This window comes from Dromaius novaehollandiae, chromosome 9 (genome assembly GCF_036370855.1).
Source record: "Dromaius novaehollandiae isolate bDroNov1 chromosome 9, bDroNov1.hap1, whole genome shotgun sequence".
NCBI lineage: Eukaryota > Metazoa > Chordata > Aves > Casuariiformes > Dromaiidae > Dromaius > Dromaius novaehollandiae.
Window position 1 is genome coordinate 17283322 of NC_088106.1, and position 23354 is coordinate 17306675.

The 23354-nt window shown below is 54.1% G+C and overlaps 1 protein-coding gene and 1 long non-coding RNA gene across 6 annotated transcripts; one reads left to right on the top strand and one right to left on the bottom strand.

The window, feature by feature from the left end:
- Nucleotides 1–80: 80 nt before the first annotated feature.
- ZIC4 (Zic family member 4) lies at nucleotides 81–20650 on the top strand. 5 transcript variants are annotated; one of them, XM_064516837.1, is made up of 6 exons: nucleotides 81–385; nucleotides 4878–4962; nucleotides 10761–11375; nucleotides 15567–15891; nucleotides 18073–18195; nucleotides 20251–20650. In XM_064516837.1, coding segments are annotated over exons 2-5 (1011 nt in total). In that variant the 5' UTR covers nucleotides 81–385; nucleotides 4878–4892; the 3' UTR covers nucleotides 18074–18195; nucleotides 20251–20650. The 5 variants fall into 5 exon arrangements, with proteins under 5 accessions (XP_064372907.1, XP_064372906.1, XP_064372905.1 ...); XM_064516836.1 differs by lacking the exon at nucleotides 81–385 and adding an exon at nucleotides 2189–2358; XM_064516835.1 differs by lacking the exons at nucleotides 81–385; nucleotides 4878–4962 and adding an exon at nucleotides 10017–10652.
- Nucleotides 8141–14120, bottom strand: LOC112981712 (uncharacterized). The gene is made up of 3 exons (XR_003258786.2): nucleotides 13441–14120; nucleotides 10619–10867; nucleotides 8141–8833 (listed from the first exon to the last, which is right to left on the bottom strand). It is a non-coding gene; the product is annotated as an uncharacterized LOC112981712 (long non-coding RNA).
- Nucleotides 20651–23354: the final 2704 nt, after the last annotated feature.

A 23354-nucleotide genomic window follows, 5' to 3' on the forward strand; every position in this document is an offset into this window, starting at 1 on the left:
GTATGCTAAGGACAAAAAAAAAAAAAAAAAAAAAAAGCCCGCAGACCTCTGATTATTGTTACGGTTATTTTCTCTCTCCTCTCCCTGTCTCTCCCTCTCTCCAGCACTGTAAGCCCAGTGATGGTAATGATGGTTTCTTGGTGATCCAGGATTTTTAAGATCACTGGACAACTTTTTAGGCTTTGGAAAGAGAAGCCTTGTAGTGACTTGCTTCCTCTGAAGTTGTTGTTTTCCGCCTGTTTAAAACTGAAGCTCTCCAAGAGTAGGTGCTGGGTGCCTTTGATTTTATTTTTAAACAGCAGGCGGGATTGCTCTGGGTAGCTGAGTCTGTACCTCCATCAGTTTTCTGAAATAAATCTTGTTTTCTGCCCCCATCAAAACGCAGGTGGGTGAGAACTCTTAACTTTCTACTTTTGTTGTTGTTGTTTCGCCTTTTTTTGTTATTTTCTTTCTCTTTCTCTTTCTCTCTCTCTCTCTCTCTCTTTCTCTTTCTTTCTCTCTCTTTCTCTCTCTTTCTTTTCACAGTCCCTTTCATTCAGGTAAAACTGTAAATTTCCCAAACCTACATTGTTTCTTCTCCTGCTGCATGAAGCTCCCGGATAGGTTTTTTTTGGTAAAAATTTATTTAAAATCCTCGATAGATAGGAGCAATGTAAATTTTCTGACATTCAAACCTTTTCTAGTTCACAAATCAGTCACCCTTGTCACAGTTATTGAAATTCCTCAACTTGCCACACCAGGACGGTGGAAAAAGCAGGCGGTGTCTTTGTTGCTGACCAGGCTTTTGATCGCCAGAGAAAATTTACTTACCTTCAGATGAGTGAGCAGAAAAAGAAATAACACTCCCTTTGATTTAGTTAGAAAAATGCAGACATTTGGATTCAGTGCAAACATACAACACTTGGTTGTTTTCTAGATGCAACCCTCGATTAACCTGTCTTTCCCCAGCTCAAAGTCTATTGAAAAACTGCGGATAGTTCCTTTTTGTTCTGGCTACAAAGAGCCATTGACTATATATTAAAATGATTGTTGAAAGGTATAAGTATGGTATTTAAAAGCAGAAAACCTTTGTGGTTTAATCAATTAAGCTAAGCAACATTTGTACAATATTTTAAACGATGCTTCGGCACTAAAAAGAGAGATTTCATTAAAGTTTTAAATATATATACGCATATGTATACATGCGTACATATACACCAGCGTATGTGCATGTGTGTGTGTGCGTACACATATATAGAAGTGGCAAATTATTTATTTACTCGGTCGCTTGCATATGCATTAGGTCTAATTATTTTTTAGTAACGAAAACACCGAAAGCCAGCTAAGAGTCGAACTCCTTCCATTTCGCCTTTGTTAGGTTCTTGACTTGGCTTATTCGCAACTAAATCTGAGCCCCTCAAATTCGCAGTGCTAAACAAAGAAACTTTTAACTCATCCTTCCTATTTAAAGGCGCTGGGGAGCAATCCGCCTCGCAGGTATGGGGGGTCAGGGAAGCAGGGACACTGTGCGAGCGCTGCTCGGTTTACAGCTGCGTGCTTGGAGAGGTAAAAAATGGCCATTGCGCCTAGAAAACAACCAAACGACATATAAACTTTGGTACGCCTTGAAGGAATGGTTCGCGGCAGTTTCTCTGCAGATGTAGTTTGCATGTGCTCAATATATGGAGATCATTTTCAAAGCAGATTTATTATGTAATTTCCCTTGCATCTTGGGAGGCTTCACATTTTGGGGAGATAATGATGAACTGAATCTACACGTTTGCATTCATTCTGTAGAATCCATTCGAAGGAACTGCAATTGCAGGAACTTACAGCAACAGGTATAGCCCCTGTGCGGGCGCCCGCGTGTGCGTGCGGATGTGCTCTTTAGGCGCATGTTACACTACTCGCTGTATTTGTTTCTAAAATTACCCGGTGCAAAGGACCAAGTTGTCAGCATTATTGTGAAATCTTCAGGGCGATGGCACTAGGAGATCCAGAAAGTTAGATAGTCCGCTGCTAGCCAGTCTCCAAATGCAGGGGGAACCCAGTGATTGTGCCAGCTCTGTACAAAATATACGAGAAGGCAGACGAGAGGGTATTTTTAGGAAGCGTATCTAAATATACAGTGCAAGAGTGAATGTAAAAAAAAAAATGTTGTGGGTTGTAGAAGTTATCAAGTGGGATTTGCGGCGCGCTCTCTGCAGGAAACGAAAGCTGCTCCAGTTCAAAGCCACATGCACCAACGTGACATATAAGCCATTAAAATATCATCCTGACGGCTCATTTCTGCTTCATCATACATTCCCTAACTGCTTCCAGAAAGCAAGAAAAGAAGAAATGAAGGATGACCGCCTCGATGGAAGCGCCAAGGAGGTGGTGGGTTCTCGGGGGGGGGGTATTTTTTTCTTCTTTCATTCCTTCTTTCTTTTCTCTCCCTCCTCCCCCCCCCCTTTTATTTTTGCCAGTTCAGAAATGAGGGGAAAGCTTCAACAGGTCGCAGGGGTAAGTGCCCGGGAGGAAGGGGAGCCTCGGCACCCGGGCAGCTGGTTGCCCCCACCGCCTTCCCCAGGGACCGGGCGAGACCGCGCTGCCCCGGGGGCCCGGCGGGAGGAGGCTCGGCCGCCCCGGGGAGGAAGGGCGGGAGCCCCGCGGTGCCGGGGGCAGAGCCTCGGCGCCCCGCGCCCACGTGGGGCCGTCCCGGCCCCCCCGGCGGGCGACGAGAGGCCCCCGCGCTCCGTCCAGGGGGCTTCGGCCCCCTCCACCGGGCGCGGGGCGCCGCGCCCGCCCCCCCGGGCAGCGCCGCGGAGGCGGCCCCGACAGCGGCCCGGCCCGGCGGGGAAGGGCGGGCTGGGTCCCGCGGCCGCGCCGACGGGGCCGGCGGGACGGGGACCGAGGGGGGCGGCCAGAGGCGACCCCCGTGGGCTGCCGCCCCAGGGCGCTGCCCGCCGGGGCCGCCGGCTCTGCGGCACCGCCCGTCCCTACTCAGCGCCGCGAGCGGGCGCGACGGAGCCCGAAGCCCGGTGCCCGGCACCCGGCCGGTTCTCGCACCCGCCCATCTGCCCCCTCCCGCCGGCAGCGCTGCGCCCGACCCCTCGCGGAGTCGCGCAGGGGCTGGGAGCGGCCCCCAGGGGCTGCCTGGCCCCCGGCGCGGGCTGCACCCGCGGCTGCGCGGCCTGGGGACGGGGCCGAGCTCCCAAATCGCCCTCGGGGGTGACCTCTGACCCGCGCCTGCCCCGTGTGCCCGGCGCCGGGCCGGGCGAGCCCTGCGCGGCTCCCCGCGGAGCCCCCCGCGGAGCCCCCTCTGCTCGCGGGTCCCTGCGCTGCCCCGGCCGCGGGGTTTCTCGCCCCGGTCTCTGCACCGAAACCTCCCCGCTCCCTTCCGCCTCTTCCCTTGCGCGGCCGCGGAGAGCAGAGGTCGGCGTGCCAAGGCAGCGGCGAGGGGGACACGGGGCGCGGTGCCGCTCGGCCCCACTGACACCCCCAGGGCGGCGCCCCCGCAGCGCCCGGGCCGCAGCCCCCTGCCCGCCTGCGGCAGCCGGCGTTTGGGAAGGGCGGCCGCCTCCCGCCGCGCAGGCTGCGCCCAGCCCGCGGGGGCGCCCGCAGGGGCTCCGCGCTCCGCCCGCGCTCCACCTGCGCGGCCCTTGGTGCCGTCCAGGGCCCGCAGCGGCGCATCCTCCCTCTCCCACCCCGCCAGCGGCGCTGCGCGGGGGGAAAAGGCGCGCGAGGTCGAGCCAGAGTTTTAGCCAATGTTTACTCCCAAATTCACGGCTGCTTTGCCTTCTTTTTTTGTCATCTGGTAACCATTTGAAATATTAAATGCAGCGATCTTTTTTGTCCAGTTTCAACAAGTTTTGGCGAACGCTTGGGAGCTGAGCACGCCTAACTCCCCCAGCCCGTCACCCTGCCCAATAAAGCACAGCTCCTGCAAATCTCTCGCTAACGGGGCAGTGTCTGCTGCTCTGGTTTGATAAACATGTGAGCATGAATGGAAGTTGACTAGTAAAAATAAATTCCTAAGGGTTTCCTCTAGTTCTTTTTATTTAGGCAGTAATTTTCATCACAGCGGTGAAAATATTGAAGACATCAAATTATTTGTGATAGAGTATGCCTGTGATTCCCTGATGAAGTTTCATAATTAATATCATCAATTATTTGTGTTAGTATAAATTTTTATTTCCCAGCCCTGGAGTCCCAATAATAATAACAGCAATAGTAATAATAATCTCATTAGAAGAAACCCATGTCAGATTCCTGTCCGGCTTTCAGGATTGCGAAATACCTGAGAATTTCAAAGGCATCTGCAAAAATTCGGAATCGGACATCACATCAAAACCCAGACCTGCAGCCAGGGCTATTCCTGCCGCTCAGAGGAAGAGGAGCAAACTTCTGCCAGCAGCAGTGGAAGTACTCTGTCTTGCAGAGTGCAAAGAGCAAGCTGAAAATTATAGGCAGGGAGAAGTGCCAGGGTGGTACCATACTAATCCTTGCTGAGACAACAACTTGCGCTGGAGGCTCGCAGAAAGTCCGAAATTTCATTTCAGAAGGGAAGGGTCTGTAAACAATATAGTCCAGTTGGTAAAAGCCCGCCATACAGCAGCCTGCCAGAAGGTGAATGTCAGATCAAAGGATAACTGAAAAGATGTCCTTTCATATTTTTTTTTTTTCCTAAATCAGCCATGGAAACTTCATGACTCCATAAAACATGTGCTGGTTTGCTGGGGAGACAGCCTCCAGTTTCCTCCCGGAGAAACTTGTCTTCCCCCACCCTCGCTGTTTAACTCCTGGATTTTTTTTTCTTTTTGATTCCGTGATGCTCGAGTCATACAGCACCGTACTCATTTCGTATCTCACACAAATGGTTTTGCTCTTAACTTTCCAACCCTCTTTCCAAACAGGAACAAAGTCAGGAAATGAGGCACAAGACTCCCCTTGTAATGAGGAAAAGAAAACGACTTTACAGAAACATCCTGGAAAAGTCAAGTAAGTTAAAATATGTCTTTTTTCAGTTCAAAGGAGACAATATTTTTTTCAGCTTAGTGTTTAACGTACTTGCATAAACACAAGTCAGCGACACAACGCCCCACCAGCAGCTGCTTAATCCTGCTCAATGCCTATTCATTTGGAGGTTCTAGAATTAATATTTGACGACTCTCTCATTGAAACAACAACCCCTGACCCCATGTGATTGCACTGTCACATTATTCTATGACATATTCATCTTGAATTCATTTACGGACGATTTGATTGGAATGAGGTTTGACATGTATTGGATCCTATTAAAGAAGAAGACTTTGATCTTGTTGATGGGGTTTACATGATATGTATCATCTTTACCAGGGATACCAGGCTTCCACAATGTGGTGTCTAAGTAGTTAGTGACTGACAGCTTATCTGACAGGAATACCTTAATCTTGAGGTCCTGAACGGAATATTCTGTTTAAAATAAGCATATGATTTGCTTGTCCTAGGGTATCTCTAGGTCATGAAAAGTGAGCGACAAACCCAGTCACAAGCTCTCCTGGTAGCTGAATCCCCATTACTCGGGAAACTTGAAATACAGAAGTCCTTCTACGTGGGAAGGGGAGAGGAAGTAGAAACAAAGGACGAGTGTGTTCTCGAGCCGTTCAGTGTCCTCTTCTCTTCTCTCTGAGGAGATGCTGAGGTTCCTGAGAGGCTTGCTTGAACCACCTCTTGCTAAACAGCAGTGCCTTCTGCCGGGACAGCCCGAGGCTCAGCTCCTGCACCCTGCCCTTGCGCCAGCCGCCAGCCTCGGCGATTCCTCCCTGCCAACTGGTGTTTGGCGGCTAGGGAGGATGCACAGGGTGACTTCTCGGTCCCCTCTATTTCTGTTCCTTACCTATCTTTTCTCCCAGTAAACCTGAGGATTTTCAGGTAAAACCCTTCCCCCCGCCCCCGGCCCGGGAGCTGAAGCCTGAAGGTTAACGCTTGGCCCCTGCCGTCCGGGCGTTTCAAGGCACTCCCGCCCGCCCGGGCCACCTTCCGAGGAGTTTCTAGCTGGCTCATCGGGGGGAGGGAATCCGTCGAAGAGACAGAGTCGGGAGCAGGTTTTGCTCTCCCACAGGCTTAAGGGGGCAGAAACTGCTCCTTGCGCGGAGCACGACTCTAGGGAAGAGCAGGATTTGGCCCCGAGTCAAAGAGCGCAACAGGAGCAGCCCCTGGTTTCCTGGGGAAAGCTGCTCTGCAAGTCAGCTTCACAGCAACCCCGTCTCCGGCAAAGGTAGAAATATGGAGAAGCGCCTTGCTGTGTGGGTAGATTTATACCAAAACAGGTCAAAATTCGGTGGACTTGTAAAGCTGTTCCCCGCTCAGAACAACCGGGACTGTGACGCTCCCAGGGGTTACTGCAAAAAGTGTGAGCTTCGTTTTCCAGCTCGCAGGCCGCGGGCTGGGCGCTCAGGGCCGCGGCCGAGGCTTGGGCTGCCCGCGGTGGCTGCGCACCCGGCGGAGCCCCGCACCCTCGCGGCGAGCAGCGAGCCCACGGCACTGCCCCGACGTGCGGGGCCGGTCCGCCCGCCTCCCGGCACTGCTCCAAGTTGGCTTCGCTCTGCTTTCTGGGGAGAGCGCGTCGCTCGCGGTCTCTGTTCTGGGGCAGGGTCTGACCTACTGCCCGGCTTCCTTTATTTCGGCCCCGGAAGGAGGGCGGGAAGGAAGAGTGGCCGTGACTCGGCTTTGTCTGCGGAAGAATCCGGGTATACCTTCCCGCAACATGTCACCTCTCTAGGGTAGGCGGTTTTGGGGCTGGAGGCTGCAGACGGGGTTGCGGAAACACAGCAGCTACTGAGACCTGCGAGATTTATGCACACACCAAGCCGCCCGCCTCTCAATGCTCATTCACGCTCCTGCTTCCCCCTGGATCCGGCACCACATCCGTGGTCACTCTTAACTTCTCTTTCCTTAAAACAAGATAGCGCTATCTCAGCCATGGTTCTGCCCTGACACCTGGGTTTCAGCTTCAGCTCAGGATATTTGTTTCATTGCTCGTGCAGTCCTGCCTTCTCCCTGGAAAGGCTCCTGTCCATCCAGGCCTTGAGTCTCGAGGGGAGTCTAGAGGGGAAGACCTTGCCGCAGCCAGGTAGGTTAGAAAGGAAAAAAAAATTGGCCCTGCACAACCTGATGTTGATTTGAGAATTTGCCCAAAAGCCCGGCTTATCTGGTCAAATACGGCTCATATTCCTGCCAAGACGCAGGAGACCTCGGTCACCCCGCGAGTGGCAGGCAGGCATACGCGGCCAGGCTGCCAACGGGCTGCACAAACAGGCATTCAGGTTTTCAAAACATTTTGCTAGATACGCGAACTTGGCTGGTTTTGGCCCCCTTCTCCTCCTCCTCCTTTCTCCGCCTCCGCGCAGTCATGTGCGCGCCCCCGCCCGCCCCTGCCCACTCCCCCGCGCGGCGGCTTCCCCGAGGTGCGCGGCGCACGCAGGCGGCGCACAGCCCAGCCTCACCTAGCACGGTGAGGGACACCGAGTGCCAGGTCCTCATCCACTGCTGAAAAGAGAGCGAGAGAAAGCCTTAAGTGAGGGGCGGACTGAGAGCCATTAGTGTCTGACGAGAAACCATCACAATATTTTAAATTAGCTTAGGGCAAACCGGTTATGACATTTTTTTTTAATTGATAAACTGTTCCAGATGTTTTCTCCCTTGACTGAGAAGTGTCAGAATTGATGGATAACAAGTATGTAGAGATGAAGTGTTTTAAGGAGGTATGAGGAAAACAGCTTTATTTGGAATTCACATTCTCAGTACATTTGTAAGTAACAGATTCATACTTCCTAACGTTTGTCTCTTCTGTGCACTCCTATTGAGATGGTCATGAATAGGACTGTCACATCCATTTCGTAGAGCAAGCAGACTTGAAAGTTAAGATATTGTGAGGATTGGTGTGTGGTTTAAAATGCCTGCGTAAACATGTTATGTGAGGATGGAGAGCTAATTGCATCATTTGTCACTTTTCATCATCTCCACTCAGAAAGATATACACATGTATCTCCAGCTAGCTACCTAAAAATTAGTTTTCTGTTTCAGAAAATACGCTGAAAGCCAACCAGAGCCTGTAACCGCAGCCAGCCCAGAGTACGCGAGGCTGAGCTAAAAATGTCCCCTATATGATTATATATGTCCCACACTTTAATCGTACCGTTTCTGATCATTGGCTAGTGGTCTCTGTCATGAGAATAACTGGGTTGAAAATGCCAAACATTTTCTTGTTTTACTAATTAACATAAAAGCGATCGATCGCCGATACTGTTAAACTTTTCTGGAAAGGCAAAATTCCGCGCCGAGAGCTTTACACGGCACTGGAAAGGCGCAGACTCTCCCTCCGCAGCGAGCACCCATTGGCAAGCTAGCAGTAAGTCAAGGTATTGAAACGCGGAGTATCTGACACGATGGTTAGAGAATTAATTGTTGCTTTATTTTGTAAGACTGCGCGTTTATTGGTGGGATTTTTTTTTTTTTTTTTTTTTTTGCCGGGATCCGAGGTCTGTGGTAATCCTGTGGGCAGATATTTACAGTTGTGTTTTTCTTTCTTAAAGCGGATGCCCTATTTCTCCCTCTTTCCCCATGTTTCTTCTTTTTTTAAGTTCACAATCCGCCCTCTTAAAAACTTAAGTAGATGCTTCCTTCTGTGCTGAAGCCCTAAGCTTTTTAAGACCTGTAAGGCCTCAGTGCATAGAGCCTGTAGCCTTAACCTACACTTTCGTCATTCGCAATGTAAAACCTGCAGACGATGTTCTTTCCTTCAGGTGAGCAGCATCAGGATACGTGCAGGTTAGGAATGTGTTTCAGTGCTTTTTCTTCAGCCAGGGAATGGATTTTACGTGGAACTGTCCTGTAAGGGAGAGAGAGAGAGAGAGAGAGAGAGACGGAAAGGGAGAGACTCCCTCTTCTGGGTTAAACACTCAGATTCAGGCTAAACATAACGATTACTCGTATTACTCCAGCAGCCAACAACCAGATAACTGCTAAAACTTATCAGGTGACGGCAAGCGGAGCCTGCCAAGGATCCTCTGTGAGGCTCCTGCAGAAACACAGCGCTCCGAGCCCGGGCCACGCGCGCAGCGCTGGGCAGCGAGTTGGCGGCGCCGCTCGGCTCCCGTTTCCGAACGGGGAAGCCCCGTTACCGGCGCTGCCAACAAGTGTCAGACACCCGACCGCCGGCCCAGCCCGCTCCGCGGCGCGCTCGGGCGCGGAGCTGGTGGCTCGCCGCCCGGCACGGGACCGCGGCCCGGCGGAGGAGCCCCCCGCGCTGGGAGGGGCGGGCGGCACCCCCGGGCGGCGGCGCGGGCCTCGGCGCGCCCGAACAAAGGGCCCGGGGGCCGCTGCGCGGGCGGCGGGAGCGCGGGCGACTGCGCACTCCCCAGCAGGGCCCTGCCCCCGCCGCGGCTTTGTTCCCTGGGGCCGCGGCCCCGCGGCGGAAGCCGGGCGGCGGGGCCCGGCGAGGCCGGCGGGGCGCAGCGCAGCGAAGCGAAGCGCCGCGCGGCCGCGGGGGGAGCTCCCCGCGCCCGCGGACACGGCCCCCCGCCGCCTCGACGGCGCCCCCGCTGCTCGCCCGCCCGCCCTGCGGGACTCGGCGGCCGACCCGCCCCGTCGGCCGGGCAGGCGGAGGCGGCGAGCCCCCACACCGGGCGGCGGAGCGGAGCGGGGCGGAGGGGCGGCGCGGGGGGCGGCGGGCCGGGGGCGCCGTCGGCGGCGCATGCGCGATGCCTCCCTCTCCCCCCGCCTCCCCGCGCACGGAGCGATAACCCTTTTCGGTCTGCAGCGGGATCTGTCATCGCTGACGTCACGGCGCGGGCAGCCAATGGGCGGGCGCGGCGATTGTCGGGCCGGCACGGCGGCCCGGAGGCGGCGCGCGGCCGCCCGCGCCCCGTCCCGCGGCCGCCGCTGCGCCGCGTGGGGCTACCGCGACCCCGCGGAGCGCCGCGGGGGGGGGCGGAGGGGGGGCGCAGCCCCTCGGCGGCCCCGCCGGATGCAGCAGCCACCAAAAGCACGCCACCGAAATCCCAGCACCCCCCTCCCCCCCCCCCCCCCCCCGGGCAGCGCCGCCCGTGCTCCGCCGACGGGGCAGCGGGACCGGGAAACTTTGGGGGGGAGAAAAAAAAGTTTTTTTTTTCCCTATCTGTCTGTCTGTCTCTCTCCTACCCGCTGTCAGGTGACTTTGTAGCGTTAGAAGCTAATGAGCGTGGATGCTCCGGGGATCCCAGGGATGGACCCTGCCGCACTCTCCAGGCGGAACCCGGCGCCGGGATTAGTAGCCTTGGCAGGGGCTCCGCGCCCCCTCCGCCGCCCCCCGCCGAACATGACGGGCCTCCCGGGCCTCGCCGCGCAGCCCCGCGCCGCGGCAGCGCACCCGCGGGAGCCCGCCGCTGAGGCCCGCCTGGGGCCGCACCCGCGCCGGCCAGGACACACGGGGCACCAGCCTCCTCCTCAGCCTCCTCCTCAGCATCACCCCGCGGCCCTTAAGCTCAGCCCAGCCCCTCATCCCCACCACCAGCTCCACCACCACCACCACCACCACCACCACCATCATCATCATCATCATATGGCAGGCCAAGCCGAGGTGGTCTCTAGTCAAACGGGAGCGTATGGCCCGGCGCAGTCAACAGCAGCCCCTTACCCCGTGTCTCACCCAGCCCAGGCTCTGGCAGCAGGTAGGGACTTCTTCAGGCGCAGAGACCTGCCGGCCTCAGTCATGCCAGGGCTGACCGAGCAGCACCCCGCTGCAAGTTCTCACCACGGACTGTTTGTCTCAACAACAGGTAGCTGCCCCGGACACCATGCTCACCACCACCACTCAGAAGCTGGGAATCCCTCTCTGTTCACTGGACTCCATGAGCAGCCTCCCCATGCAGCTCCAGGTGGCCATCTAAACGGACAGATAAGACTGGGGTTACCTGGAGAAATGTACGCCAGGTCTGAACATTTCACTCAAGTACCAGCCTCGAGGACAGACCCCTTCGCTGCTTCTTCGCTTCATAGCTACGGTGGCATGAACCTGAACGTGAATCTGGCTCCACACCACGGTCCGGGGGCCTTCTTTCGTTACATGAGGCAGCCCATCAAACAGGAACTCATCTGTAAGTGGATTGAGTTGGACCAGACTCCCAAAAAATTATGCTCGAAAACTTTCAGCACGATGCACGAGCTGGTGACTCATGTCACGGTGGAGCACGTTGGAGGACCCGAGCAGTCCAATCACATATGTTTCTGGGAAGAGTGTCCGAGAGAAGGGAAACCTTTCAAGGCCAAATACAAACTTGTAAATCACATCAGAGTCCACACAGGTGAAAAACCTTTCCCCTGCCCTTTCCCAGGCTGTGGCAAAGTGTTTGCCAGATCAGAGAATCTCAAAATACACAAAAGAACTCATACAGGTCAGTATGTAAAGCTCTCTTTACTCTCTCTCTGTGTTATTCAGCATACTATTTTGCTTTGTTTTGTTTTTAATGTATCCTTCGCGTTGTTATTGAATGCACGCCAAGTACTTCTGGAAAATAAATTCTCAGATTTGTTTGCTTCTTTGCCATTTGCGGGGAGGGGGAGAGATAAGAAAAGGGAAAGAGAAAAAAGGGAGAGCGAGAACAAATCTCAGAATTCACGTCCATGTTTTTTCTGGTTGTGCGGAAAGACTGATGTAACGTTTGTTCGGGTAGATCTGCGTAAATATTGAGAGATATAGCTACTGTTTCTGCTTATTCACACAGGCAGGGAATTTAGGGGGGCAGTTTAAAGTAGTTGGGAAAAAATGAAATCATTGTGCAAGCTCACAAATTAAAAGTGAACAATAGAAGTTACAACTTGTCTGGTCGGTTTTGACTGATGTCGCTGAGATGCTGCTGTTGTAACGTTGTGAGAATAACACAGCTGCGACCTTTTCGTTCAACAGTTTTGTTTTGGTCAGAGGGAGTTTCAAATGTTTGATCTGAATAACAGTGACATTTTTAATGAGCATTGCCATCCAACAACTCTGTGCATTCGCAAATATGGGCAGTTGCAAGTTTTGCTTCTCGGGAGGAAAAAAAAGGCAAAGAAAACCCGGTATTGTTTCGGCCTGTACATTTTGAAATGTCATTTGCAGAACTCTTACGCGAAATTGGGACATGGGTCAGAAACATCTGCTAGTTCTAGTTAACAGAAAGGAAAGTAACTCGATGGACTATCTTGCAAAACTATGTTTGAATTCTTCCGGCCAGGAAAGCATTTATAATTAATGAAATTGCACGTAGAAAGTTTTCACACTTCCAGGAGCAGCTTGTGAAGTTATATTAATTAGTTTAGCAGCCGGTGTTTGTAGTTTGTAGCACTGGCTTTTTTTTCTCTGAAGAAGAAGATAAGAAATAAGCCCTTTTTGGAAAATTTAATCTGTTCCAGTGTAGGGTTTTCCACCTTCCACCCCCTCCCGTACAGCCTTATGCACTGCGAGGGAAACTACATAATCCTATTGTAAGATCTGCTTACAGCCAAACGATTTTTGTCGACCTCCAGTTCATAAAACTCCCCTTCCCCCATGCTCGATATATGGTCTGACCTTAGAGGAGCTGCATTTTTATGATATAACTCGACGTGATATAATATGCATGACATATATACTAAATTCGTACCGCTCTCGTCTAAACATAGCACGGAGATTTTACAGTAACCGTCACTCGTCTCCTAATTATTTTTCCTTTGCTCTGTGAGTCGTTCATCTGGGCGTAGGGGGATGCGATGTCGAAGCTGCGTTTCTCTGCCATGCTCTGGGCCCCCTTTTCGGGGAGAAAGGAGCATCCCCGGCCGCACGGCTCGTGTCTGCGCGGCTCCTCGCCGGCTCGGAGCAGGTACAGCCATTAGCCAGGAGAGCTCATCCCTTAATGACAGTGTTTTCCTTAAGTAAACAAACTTTTACTGCTCTTTAACGGCCTCACTGTTTGAAGTCTCTGAAGCAGAAAATGGTTAAATTCTTAGTGTAACTGACCTACATCAGAGAGGCAGGTTCAGGGCAGAACCGCGAGCGGAGGCTGCCGCTCCCGGCGCAGAGCTCCGCGCGGCCGCGCTCCTCCGTGCGCTGTCGCGGTGACGCCCTGCCGGGTCGCGAACGCTCCTGCGGGGCCTTCACGGGGCCGCTGCTTCCGTCAGACGCCCCAAGTCGCCAAAACCGGAATGTTTCCGAAATCCGGACAGGTCCCGCCGCGATTACTCATGAGGCCGGTCCCAGACTCCACGGGAAAACCGTCGCCTCCTGCGCTGCTAGCGGCGGCGGGGCCCTGCGAGGCCGGGCGGCGGGGCGGGGGGCTGCGGCCCGGGGGGCTCGTCGCAAAGCGGCCGAGCAGCGCGGCGGCGGCGTCCGGCGCACCGCTCCCCACCGCCGCCGCGGGCCGCGAGCAATAGCGGCTGCGTGGGGTGCGCGGGGTGCGCGGGGTGCGCGCCCTGCCCCCCGCCCCCCGAGAAGTTTGTAAATACCTTGCTGCGCGCCCGGTGATGGGAGGTTAGGCCGCATTTTCCGAGCTGAATTTCCCCGAACAGTTTTTTTTTGCACAGCTACAAGTGTGGTTTTAAAATGGCGGGTGAGCTGCTGTGCTGCTCCGTCGCCTGGCTGAACTTTCCGCGGGTCTAGAGCTCGGCACCCCGGTGCTCAGGCGGCAGCGGGGAGGACCTGCGAAAGGCCCTCTCCCTCGCGGAGAGAGATTTCCGCGCAAGAAAAGCTGCCCTCGCGGAAGGCTCCCTGCAAACGCTGCGGCTGGCTCCTCGTTAGCGAGGCGTCCGGAGAAAGCAGCCCAGGCGGCGGGGAAAGCGCTGCCCTCTTCCCAGCGGACCTCTGACAGTGCGGAGGGGCTTTTCCGCGACTCTTTCACGGAGTTAAGCGAAGTTAAACATTTTTCAACTTCCGAGAAAGCTGAAGGCACTGCAGCCCGGGTTTACCTGAATGTAACTCGCTTTGCACAACCGGAGTGCTTATGAGGACGGCTTTCCCTGGGGTCTCCTAACTTACTGCTTGCTTGTACTGCACTAATATCCTTGATTTGTTGTCTCAACTTAGATGCTGAAGGTCAGATTGTTTCCTTACGTGAAACTCTAATTAGATTATATGCGTGCGTGTGTCTACGCATATGCGCTCCTATGTATCGCGAATATTTGGTCACGGGACACGCATCATTTTCTGAGAGACCTTATTTTTAACCTCTCCCCCCTTCCCTCTCACGTCAGGTATTTACCAAACCTCTGTGCAAATGTTAGCGGTAGAGGACGTGGGGCATCGTCATTGATTATTGCAGTGGAAAGGACATACGTGAAACGCGGAGCCCTGAGCTTTTTCCCACCCACCTCGCATCAAGTGCATTCATGTGAAATATTTGGGATGCCTTCCTTTATTTCCCTGAGCCCACGACCCAGCGCGAGGTGGGCTGAGTCCCTCGGAAATTTAGTCGTGACCAACCGAGGGAGACCCCCCAACAAAACCAAAACCCCGAAGCTTTTACAAACATCCCAAGTCCTTTCGACCACATACGCCATGATGGTGAGCACGGTGGCTTTGTTTGCACTTCGTGTTTAACGTTCAGCTGTATGTTTTCCTGGTGTCTTCTGCGCCCTGCTACTTTTTTTGCTTTTGGCAGGGGAAAAGGCTATTTTCACACTGGGGTGCTGCGGGACCTGGGTGCTCCTTCGGAAGGAGGTTTTTGCAGTTTGCTGTTACCAGCGACAATAAGGTAGCCAGCATTGCATCCCGAAATGTCTGAGACACGTTTCCCTGCAAACGCGTCCTGCACACCGTGTGCCTTGCCCAGTGCACAGAATCCGAGGTTCAACTTCCACACGACTCCAGCAACACGATTATATTTCTGTTATGCTTAACGTCACTTATCATATTACCAGACAAATTAATCCCGATTGCAATTCCTTCCATGACTGAGTAGGTTCAAATGATGAAAGACTCTTACCCTCCCGACAGCAGCGGGCACTGGCCTAGTCTCTTTCCTGCTGAAAGTCTATGATTTTGCACCCCACAATCAGTGCCTTTTTGCAAGATTTCGTGCTTTAACACGCAGTATCAGCAAGCCGGTGAGGAGCGAGGGGAGGGAGGCTGGTGCAGATCTTCCACTGGCTTGTAATCAAGGCAAGAATAGAGCGGATGAGATGTGATTTACCGAGGGTATGAATAATATTTCCACGTGCACCTCGGGGAGTGCGAGAAATGTATTTAACGTAGAAACGTTCCCCGGGATAAATCACTGACCACTCTTTCTGCAGGACACGGCAGTCTGCAGAGGCAACACGCTTTGTTTATCCGCGGCGAGCACTTGGCCTCTAAGTTTTCCTCATCTAAGGGCTTTGTCTTCCGCACACCGCCGCGCTGCCACGCGGGGCAGGGGCAGGGGCAGGGGAAGGAGTGGCCTGAGGCCGGCGCGCAGGGCCCCGGGGAGCCCGGGGAGCGCGGCGGGGCGGCGGCGGGGCCGCGGGAAGCGCAGCCCGGGAGCCGCCCGGGGAGCCGCGCCGGGGCCGGCGGTGCCGGGCGCCCGAGGGTGCGCGGGAGGCGGCGCCCCGGCCCCCGCCGCTCACTAACGCCTGTGCTCGCCCGTTGCCTTCTGCAGGGGAGAAGCCGTTCAAATGCGAGTTCGAGGGCTGCGACAGACGCTTCGCCAACAGCAGCGACAGGAAGAAGCACTCGCACGTCCACACCAGCGACAAGCCGTACAACTGCAAAGTGAGAGGCTGCGACAAGTCCTACACCCACCCCAGCTCCCTGAGAAAACACATGAAAGTGCACTGCAAATCCCCTCCTCCCAGCTCCGGCTACGAGTCCTCCACGCCCTCCCTGGTGTCCCCCTCCTCGGACTCCGGCCGGGAACCCCCCGCCTCGTGTTCCCACGCCGAGCCCTCCGCGCCCGCGCAGCCCGCCGCCAACCTGAGCGAATGGTACGTGTGCCAGGGCGCGGGGGCCCGCCGCCCCCCCGCTCCCCCCGCCGCCGCGCCGCCGCCTCGTCCGCCTCGCCCCGACGGGCAGCCCCGGCCCCGCCGCTAGGGCCGGGCGCCGCCCGGGCCCGTGGAGCAGCGGCCGCGGGGGGCCCTTGCCGCGCCCCGGGGCCGGGAGCTGCTCGCCCGCGGGCGGGCGCGGAGAGGGGCCGAGGCGGGGTGGGCTCTGCGCGGCCCGTGGAGAGAAGACGCGCGGTAACACGCGCGACGGCAGTCCCGCGTTGCGGACCGTATCCCTGACACCAGGCACCTGGCTGCTTCCGTGCGCCTTCTCCGTGCCGCCTCCCCGCTCCGCCTGCCTACGAGCTCACTGATCCACTCCCTTCCCTTCCCTTCCCTTCCCTTCCCTTCCCTTCCCTTCCCTTCCCTTCCCTTCCCTTCCCTTCCCTTCCCTTCCCTTCCCTTCCCTTCCCTTCCCTTCCCTTCCCTTCCCTTCCCTTCCTTTCCCTCTCCTCTCCTCTCCTCTCCTCTCCTCTCCTCTCCTCTCCTCTCCTCTCCTCTCCTCTCCTCTCCTCTCCTTTCCTTTCCTTTCCTTTCCTTTCCTTTCCTTTCCTTTCCTTTCCTTTCCTTTCCTTTCCTTTCCTTTCCTTTCCTTTCCTTTCCTTTCCTTTCCTTTCCTTTCCTTTCCTTTCCTTTCCTTTCCTTTCCTTTCCTTTCCCCTCCCCCGAGGAACCATAGTATTTTAATACAGATTTCTAGCTGTCCAGATTTTTTTCTTGTTAACGGCATCTTGTGGCAAAGTGCTTCTGTTCGCCCACTACTTTCTGTGAGAGTGTGTTTTTTAAAAGATATATATATATATATATAAACTATTATTTGTTACCGAATTGTACAAAACGGATCAATTAAATTCTTTGATTAATTAACCCGTTCGGTGGACGTTTCTGTAAAAAAATCTCATTACTTTTCCCTCGTGCAGGATATAAATATATATATATATGTGTGTGTGTGTGTGTGTGTATATATATATATAAATATATATTTCCCACTCCCCCCTGTTGTCACTAATAAAGAAAGGCCCAGGGGTGGCTTAATGATTGATTGTCCATTTTAGTTTACACTAGTAATGACTTTTAATACCCAAACACATCCGTCCCCACCCGAGTGTCCCCGCTGCCGGGCTGCGGGCGCCTGCGTGGCCGGGGGCGCCGGGGGGGCTGCCGGTGACGTCACGCGCGGAGCCGCGGGGCCGGACCCCGACGGGGCGCGACCTCCGCGCGGGCCTGCCCCGCAACGCGCTTTGCCGCGTTAAAGGCTATCGTGAGAAAGCATTTCTCTAACAGCAAAACAGCACGATTTTAGCACCTTCCTCCTATCCGAGAACTTAAAATTAAACCCGCACAAACCGACATGATTCAGCCCTTTCCGTTAAAGAAAGAAAGAATGAAAAAAAAAAAAAAAAGACAAGACACTCCACCTTGGGGTAACTTGAAACTGCCGAATGGCGCCGTTTTAATTACTTTAATGATGTTTAAGGATACCAGATAGTATAGGCAAATAAATAGCCTGGGTTGCTGAGAGAGGTTTCTATGGCTCGCTAAACGCAGACAGGCGGCCTGCTGAAGCAGGGGCTCCCCGGCCTTACACCAGCTCCCGCCACCCAGGTAACTGGGGTTAACGTGCGTGTGCGCGTACGTGTGCACGGACACACACACATATATGTACACACAAAGGTTACAGGAAAAAAAATGGCTGGTCAGTGGCGAAAACCACGTCCACGGCGCCTCCCTCCGCCGCTGCCCGGCTTCGGGGTCCTCCCGAGGCGCCGAGCGGGGAGCCCCGCTCTCACAGGCGCCTCGCACGCAACAGCTTCGGGTCTTTAAAGCCCTCGTTCATTTCGCTCTCATTGCAACAGCAGCATGTCAACACGGGGAGACTCACTTAACGAATTACCTAGTCAGGGGAAAATGTGTAGGGAGCCCAAACTGTAGGACAATTGTTCCCCTCTGACCGTGCAGCCCCCGAAACTCAGGCCGTGGAAATCGCAAGGTACGGAAGCCATCTGCGGGGAGGGAGGATGTTCCCATCCTGTCCCGAGAGCTGCTTATTTCTTTATTTCTCTATTTACAGAGGTGTTTGGATGTGCAGGCTAATCACCTTTAATTTTTCATTTGCTTGTTACAGATGTCTACCCCGTTGCTCTCAAGGTAATCTAGACAGACGCAGCTGAAAGCCTGAATCTTATGCCTTAGACATCAAAGAAAGCTCGCACAAAGAAGTATTTCTTCACAACGGTGAATCTTCATGGTAAGTTAGGATTTCTATGGCAATAGGCAAGTCATACTTAAATAGTGAAAGGCGAAGTCTGGAGCCCGTCCAGTCTTTTCATTAAGGACATAATATTTACGTCTAACAGGCCCTTTTTCTTGTGTATACAAGTATATATTTTTGTTTGAGGCGAACTAAATCATTTTCATTTAATTTCCGGTAAACAAAACCCACGCGAATAGGGCACTTGTTCCAGATCATAATAAAAATGGATAAGACTGTCAGGAAGAAAGACCCGCCTGAACCGTTGCCTCAGCCCACTTTTGTTTCTGCTTTCTGCCGGGATCAGAGAATGCGTTTGGGATTTGAGGGCGAGTTTCTAAAGGCAAGGAAATGGTTTTTAAGGGGGAAAAGAAAAGGAGAAAGGTCTAATCAAGCTCGGGTTGTTCAAAGGGCCTGATTTTGGGGTTGAAAGTGTGAGTTTTATGGTGCATCAGCATGCCACGTTAGGATCGCTATGGTAATGAGGAGAGCAATAGCAAGCGGCCTTCAAAGGAGGCACACTCCATTTGAGACAGTCTATTAAGATACATTTGCACTGACCTTTGGTTTCATGCTAGCTTAATACAGTCAATCTGCTCCTCGCTATAGATACACTTCCTCCACCTAATGCACTTCTGCGGAGCTGGGGTTTGTCTGGCGTCGCATTCACCCTAAGGTGGGCTTGGCTCTGGCGTTTTAGCCTCGCTGTTCTTCTCCTCAAAGAAAGGGCTGCTAATGAGGCTTAGGGCGAGTTCCCTTCCCCTCTCACGAGCATTTCCGATCAGCTTATCGCAGTAAAACTCGATCACAAAGCCCGAGGAGCAGGGGTTTTGCTCCCCCCCCCCCCGCCCTCCCCGGGAAGACAGGCCGGGCGATGCAAAAGCCCCTCGGGCGGCCTCAGCCCCGCGGAGCGGCCGCGCTGGAGGAGCCCCCGAGGAGCCGCGGCCGGCCCGCAGCGCGCCCGGGGGAAGCGGCCTCGCTGCGCGCCTGCGGAGAGGCCAGCACGGCCCGGCCGCGCGGGGACACGACACCCGCGCGGCCGCGGCCACGGGCGACGCCGCGGGCCCGGGAAAGTTAGAAGCCCACGTTCCGGTAATTGTCTTGTTGTTTATTTTATCCAAGTACCCCAGTGAATAGGGGAAAAATAAACACGGCGAAAAAAAAATTCAAACAGTTGAGTCGTCTTTAGTGCCAGCCCTTGTGGTTGAATAAAAAGGATGGTCCAATTTCTATTGAGCTGAGAAATCTTTGAAGTGGGAGTTATTATCTGAGAAATTCCTGCTTGTCGTCCTAACAACGCTGATGAAACGTAAAAGGTTCTTTGTCAGCGATTTGTTCTCCTCTCTGTCAAACTCACCCTGCCCGTTGGCTTTAAACCGTTTCTAAAGAGATAAAATCAAACTTTTAAAGATAACTTTAGGGGCCCAGAGGGTGCAGAAAATACCAAACTATCGAATCCTGTGTATAGACATACATCTGGATATATGTGGCTGTGTCTATGTGAAACTCTATCTGTGTACAGATCTCCCTAGATGTCTGTATGACCTTGCTGTTGGAAAGTTGAAATGATGTCCAGTTTTGCATTTTATCCTCTGAACTTTTCTGTCTAATAAATTATTCCCCCACATATGCTGCACAGAATGCAATTCTTGGGAAAAGGCAGAAATGTTGCGTTTCATTAACACTAGGATGTGACCAACAAGCGTTTTCTTTCCAGTCTAATGAATGCAACAGCATACACTTAAGAGTAAAGGCTTTGATCATTTTAACCTTCCTAATACCTATTAAGCATGTATATACTGCAATGTATCGAAGTTGTTAACGCATTCAAACCGATGGCTTCCATATGCTCCCATGTTTTATTGTCCGTGAGTGTAAAGATAGTCCAACTACATCCCTTTTTATATCTTCGTTTTATAAACATTACAGTGTATACTGAAACGCTTCCCTAATAAAAGTTCATTTAGGAGTTTCTCATTAGAGATCATTAAATGCTCTGTTTGTAAAACAAATTCCTTGAAGTTGTAACTCATCAGTGTACTTCTGTTTTAGTTGCTACAGAATGATCTGAGCCCAATCCTGCCATTCTAAGCCACCCCATTAATGTAATGGGACTTTTCCTGAGTAAAGACTGAGTCAAACTGCAGTGGAGTGGGTATTGTTATTATATTATTATTATTATTATCATCATCATCATCAAACCTGGAGCTTGTCATATTTATGGGAGAATCTACCATATTTCTTGTGAACTGTACAGAGAAGAAATGCCTCTGAAAATGTACCTGTTAAGAACATTTGCAATGTTGAAATACTGTATTTCTTTCCAGACTTCATATATTCCACTTTTTCCTTCATCACACGTTTGGTAATGAAGGAATGTTCTGTTATGTGTTTGAATATACTATTTATTTTTAATATTTGGATTTTTTTACAATAAATATTTATAAGCCTATCGATTCTATGGCTATTTTTACAAACGTGTGCACTTTTAAATATATGTGATTGTACCGAGTCATTTATAAAAAAAACTATGTCGACGTTGTATTTCTACTGGTTTTGCTACGAGTTGAAAAATGTCCCCCACAGTCGGTGTACGGTTAATGTGGTGTGCAATCAGCTACCAGTGCGTGGGTTTTGTTGGTCTTTAACCTCCTCTAATGTTGTTCGTTTTAGGTTGTCATTTGCATTAAAAGAACAAAAGCAAACTCCTTGACTTCATTTCTGAGACAGTGTTTTTTGGCTCAGAGGCTCCGAGTTTAGCGGCAGTGAATTGCTCTGGGATTGCGGCCGGGTGCGGGAGCGGGAGCGGCGGCACTGGCGCTGCCCCGGCTCGGGCCCGTCCCTTTGTCCCCTCGCCGCCGGCCGTCCCCGCGCCCGCGCGTTGACTCCTGCACACACGGGCTGCTCTTGGCAGGCCAGCACTGCTCTGGACGCTGGGGCGAGTTCCCAGCCAGCCCCAGAAGCGCTGCTGCTGCTCCTCGCAGCCCCGGAGGGAGCTGTTGTTTCAGCAGGGCGGGTGGGGGGTTGAACTCTTTGTTTGAAGGGATTCCCCTCAAAACGCGCCCCTGCTACACCGACACCTTTTATCAGGTGCCCAGGAGGATCCCGAGTATTTTTAACAGAGAGCAGATTAGTTCGCCAGCTACAATAACCTAAAGGTAACCCTTTTGCCTGGCATACTCCGCTGGCTGGTTTCGGCACGCTGCAGGGCTTGCGGCCCCCAGCGTGCCCCGAGCTTCCTCCGCCCGGGCTCCTTGAGCCTCGGCTCTGCCGTGCGGACCCTCCGCCCGGGCTCCTTGAGCCTCGGCCCTGCCGTGCGGACCCTCTGCCCGGGCTCCTTGAGCCTCGGCCCTGCCGTGCGGACCCTCCGCCCGGGTTCCTTGAGCCTCGGCCCTGCCGTGCGGACCCTCCGCCCGGGTTCCTTGAGCCTCGGCCCTGCCGTGCGGACCCTCCGCCCGGACTCCTTGAGCCTCGGCCCTGCCGTGCGGACCCTCCGCCCGGGTTCCTTGAGCCTCGGCCCTGCCGTGCGGACCCTCCGCCCGGGCTCCTTGAGCCTCGGCCCTGCCGTGCGGACCCTCCGCCCGGGCTCCTTGAGCCTCGGCCCTGCCGTGCGGACCCTCCGCCCGGGCTCCTTGAGCCTCGGCCCTGCCGTGCGGACCCTCCGCCCGGGCTCCTTGAGCCTCGGCCCTGCCGTGCGGACCCTCCGCCCGGGCTCCTTGAGCCTCGGCCCTGCCGTGCGGACGGACGCGCCCGCGCCCAGCGCAGCCCTGGCGGCACGGCGAGGCCCTGCGCATGCGCACTGCCCTCACGCCGCTCTCAAAAGGAGAACTCGAGCGGCGTTGCCTAACACAGAGGTGGCAAAAAGTTGGCGTTGGCTGGCGGGAATATTGTCAGTAAAGAATGCATTCGACTACAGAGAGAGAGGGGGGGAGAGAAAGAAAGAAAGAAAGAAAGAAAGAAAAGAATTAAAGAAAGAAGGAATGTAAGGAAAACATTTTTGCTGATGTGTAAAAGGCAAAAATGGCACACGAAGGCAAGGAGGGCTGACAGCACATGCTAATTGAAGAGTGCGGTCCTATGGTCTGCAATGACTGAGCGAAGACATGTACTTATTACACTTGACTGTCAACAAGGGGAGGAATGTCCCCTCAGACAGCATGGTGAGAGACGTGTGGGCATTATTAGTGGTCCTTTTATAGACATTGCCTTTTCTTTCTCAATGCTGACAAACGGTTTTGGAGGGAACCATCCCCTGTTGCTTCCTATCATCGATCCCCATGCAAGCCCCTGCATTGTGCAAGTGCATTAATTAAAGTCCATTCATTAACAAAGGAACATTGTATGTTCAGGAAAGGAAGATTAGAAATATGAATCAGTAAAACCAAGACCCGCTTCCGCCGCGCTATCGAGACCAGCAGAGGGGCGGTAGGTGCAGCACGCGGTTAGACACGTTTCCCCTCCCAGCCGCCAACGGGGCTGCACCACCATTTAGGCTCTGTGGGACCGAGCCCCTGAAATGGGTTACAAGGGAAAAGAGGGTTTTTGAGTGGGTGTGCGTGCGCCGGGTCGCTTAGCCCTCCTCCGCGCTCCCCGCAGCCTGCCCGCTCGCAGGGCCTGAGGCGCCCGGCCCGGCCCGATATGGCCCGGTGTGGCTCGGGCTAGCTCGGGCGAGCCCGGCCCAGTATGGCCCAGCCCGGCCCGGCCCGGTGCGGCGGGGCCTCTGGGGAGCACCCCCCAGAGCCCCCCGCCGACGCCCCCCTGGGCTCCGCACAGCCATGGCTCTGGCAGCGCTGAACCCCCCGAGCCAGAAACACACGCCCGAAATGCGCCCAGGCTGCGTGTGCGTGTGCATGCACAGACACACCCGTACACACACACATCCGCACACCCCCACACCCACGCACCCCCCCCCCCACACACACATTTGTTAGGTCAACTGGCTTTCTGCAGCTGTCTCTGCGCACACGCACGCCCACGCACGGCGCACGGCCGTGCCCGCATTGCCCACCCCCACCCCTGCTTTCGGTGGCTAAATTTTTTCCAATTCGAAGCAAAATCCTGCTGGTCCTACAAAGCCGATCGCGACACAAGCGTGACTTATCGTGAGAAGGTGGAAGGAAAGCGCTGAGCCGCGGAGGTTAGGCCGGGGGGGGGAG

What these genes read in the sequence shown, in the direction of transcription:
- ZIC4 (XM_064516833.1), top strand. Translation starts at nt 10,178, where the DNA reads ATGAGCGTGGATGCTCCGGGGATCCCAGGGATGGACCCTGCCGCACTC. An exon ending in ACACAAAAGAACTCATACAG is followed by an intron (nt 11,376 to 15,566) that starts GTCAGTATGTAA and finishes TGCCTTCTGCAG; the next exon opens with GGGAGAAGCCGTTCAAATGC.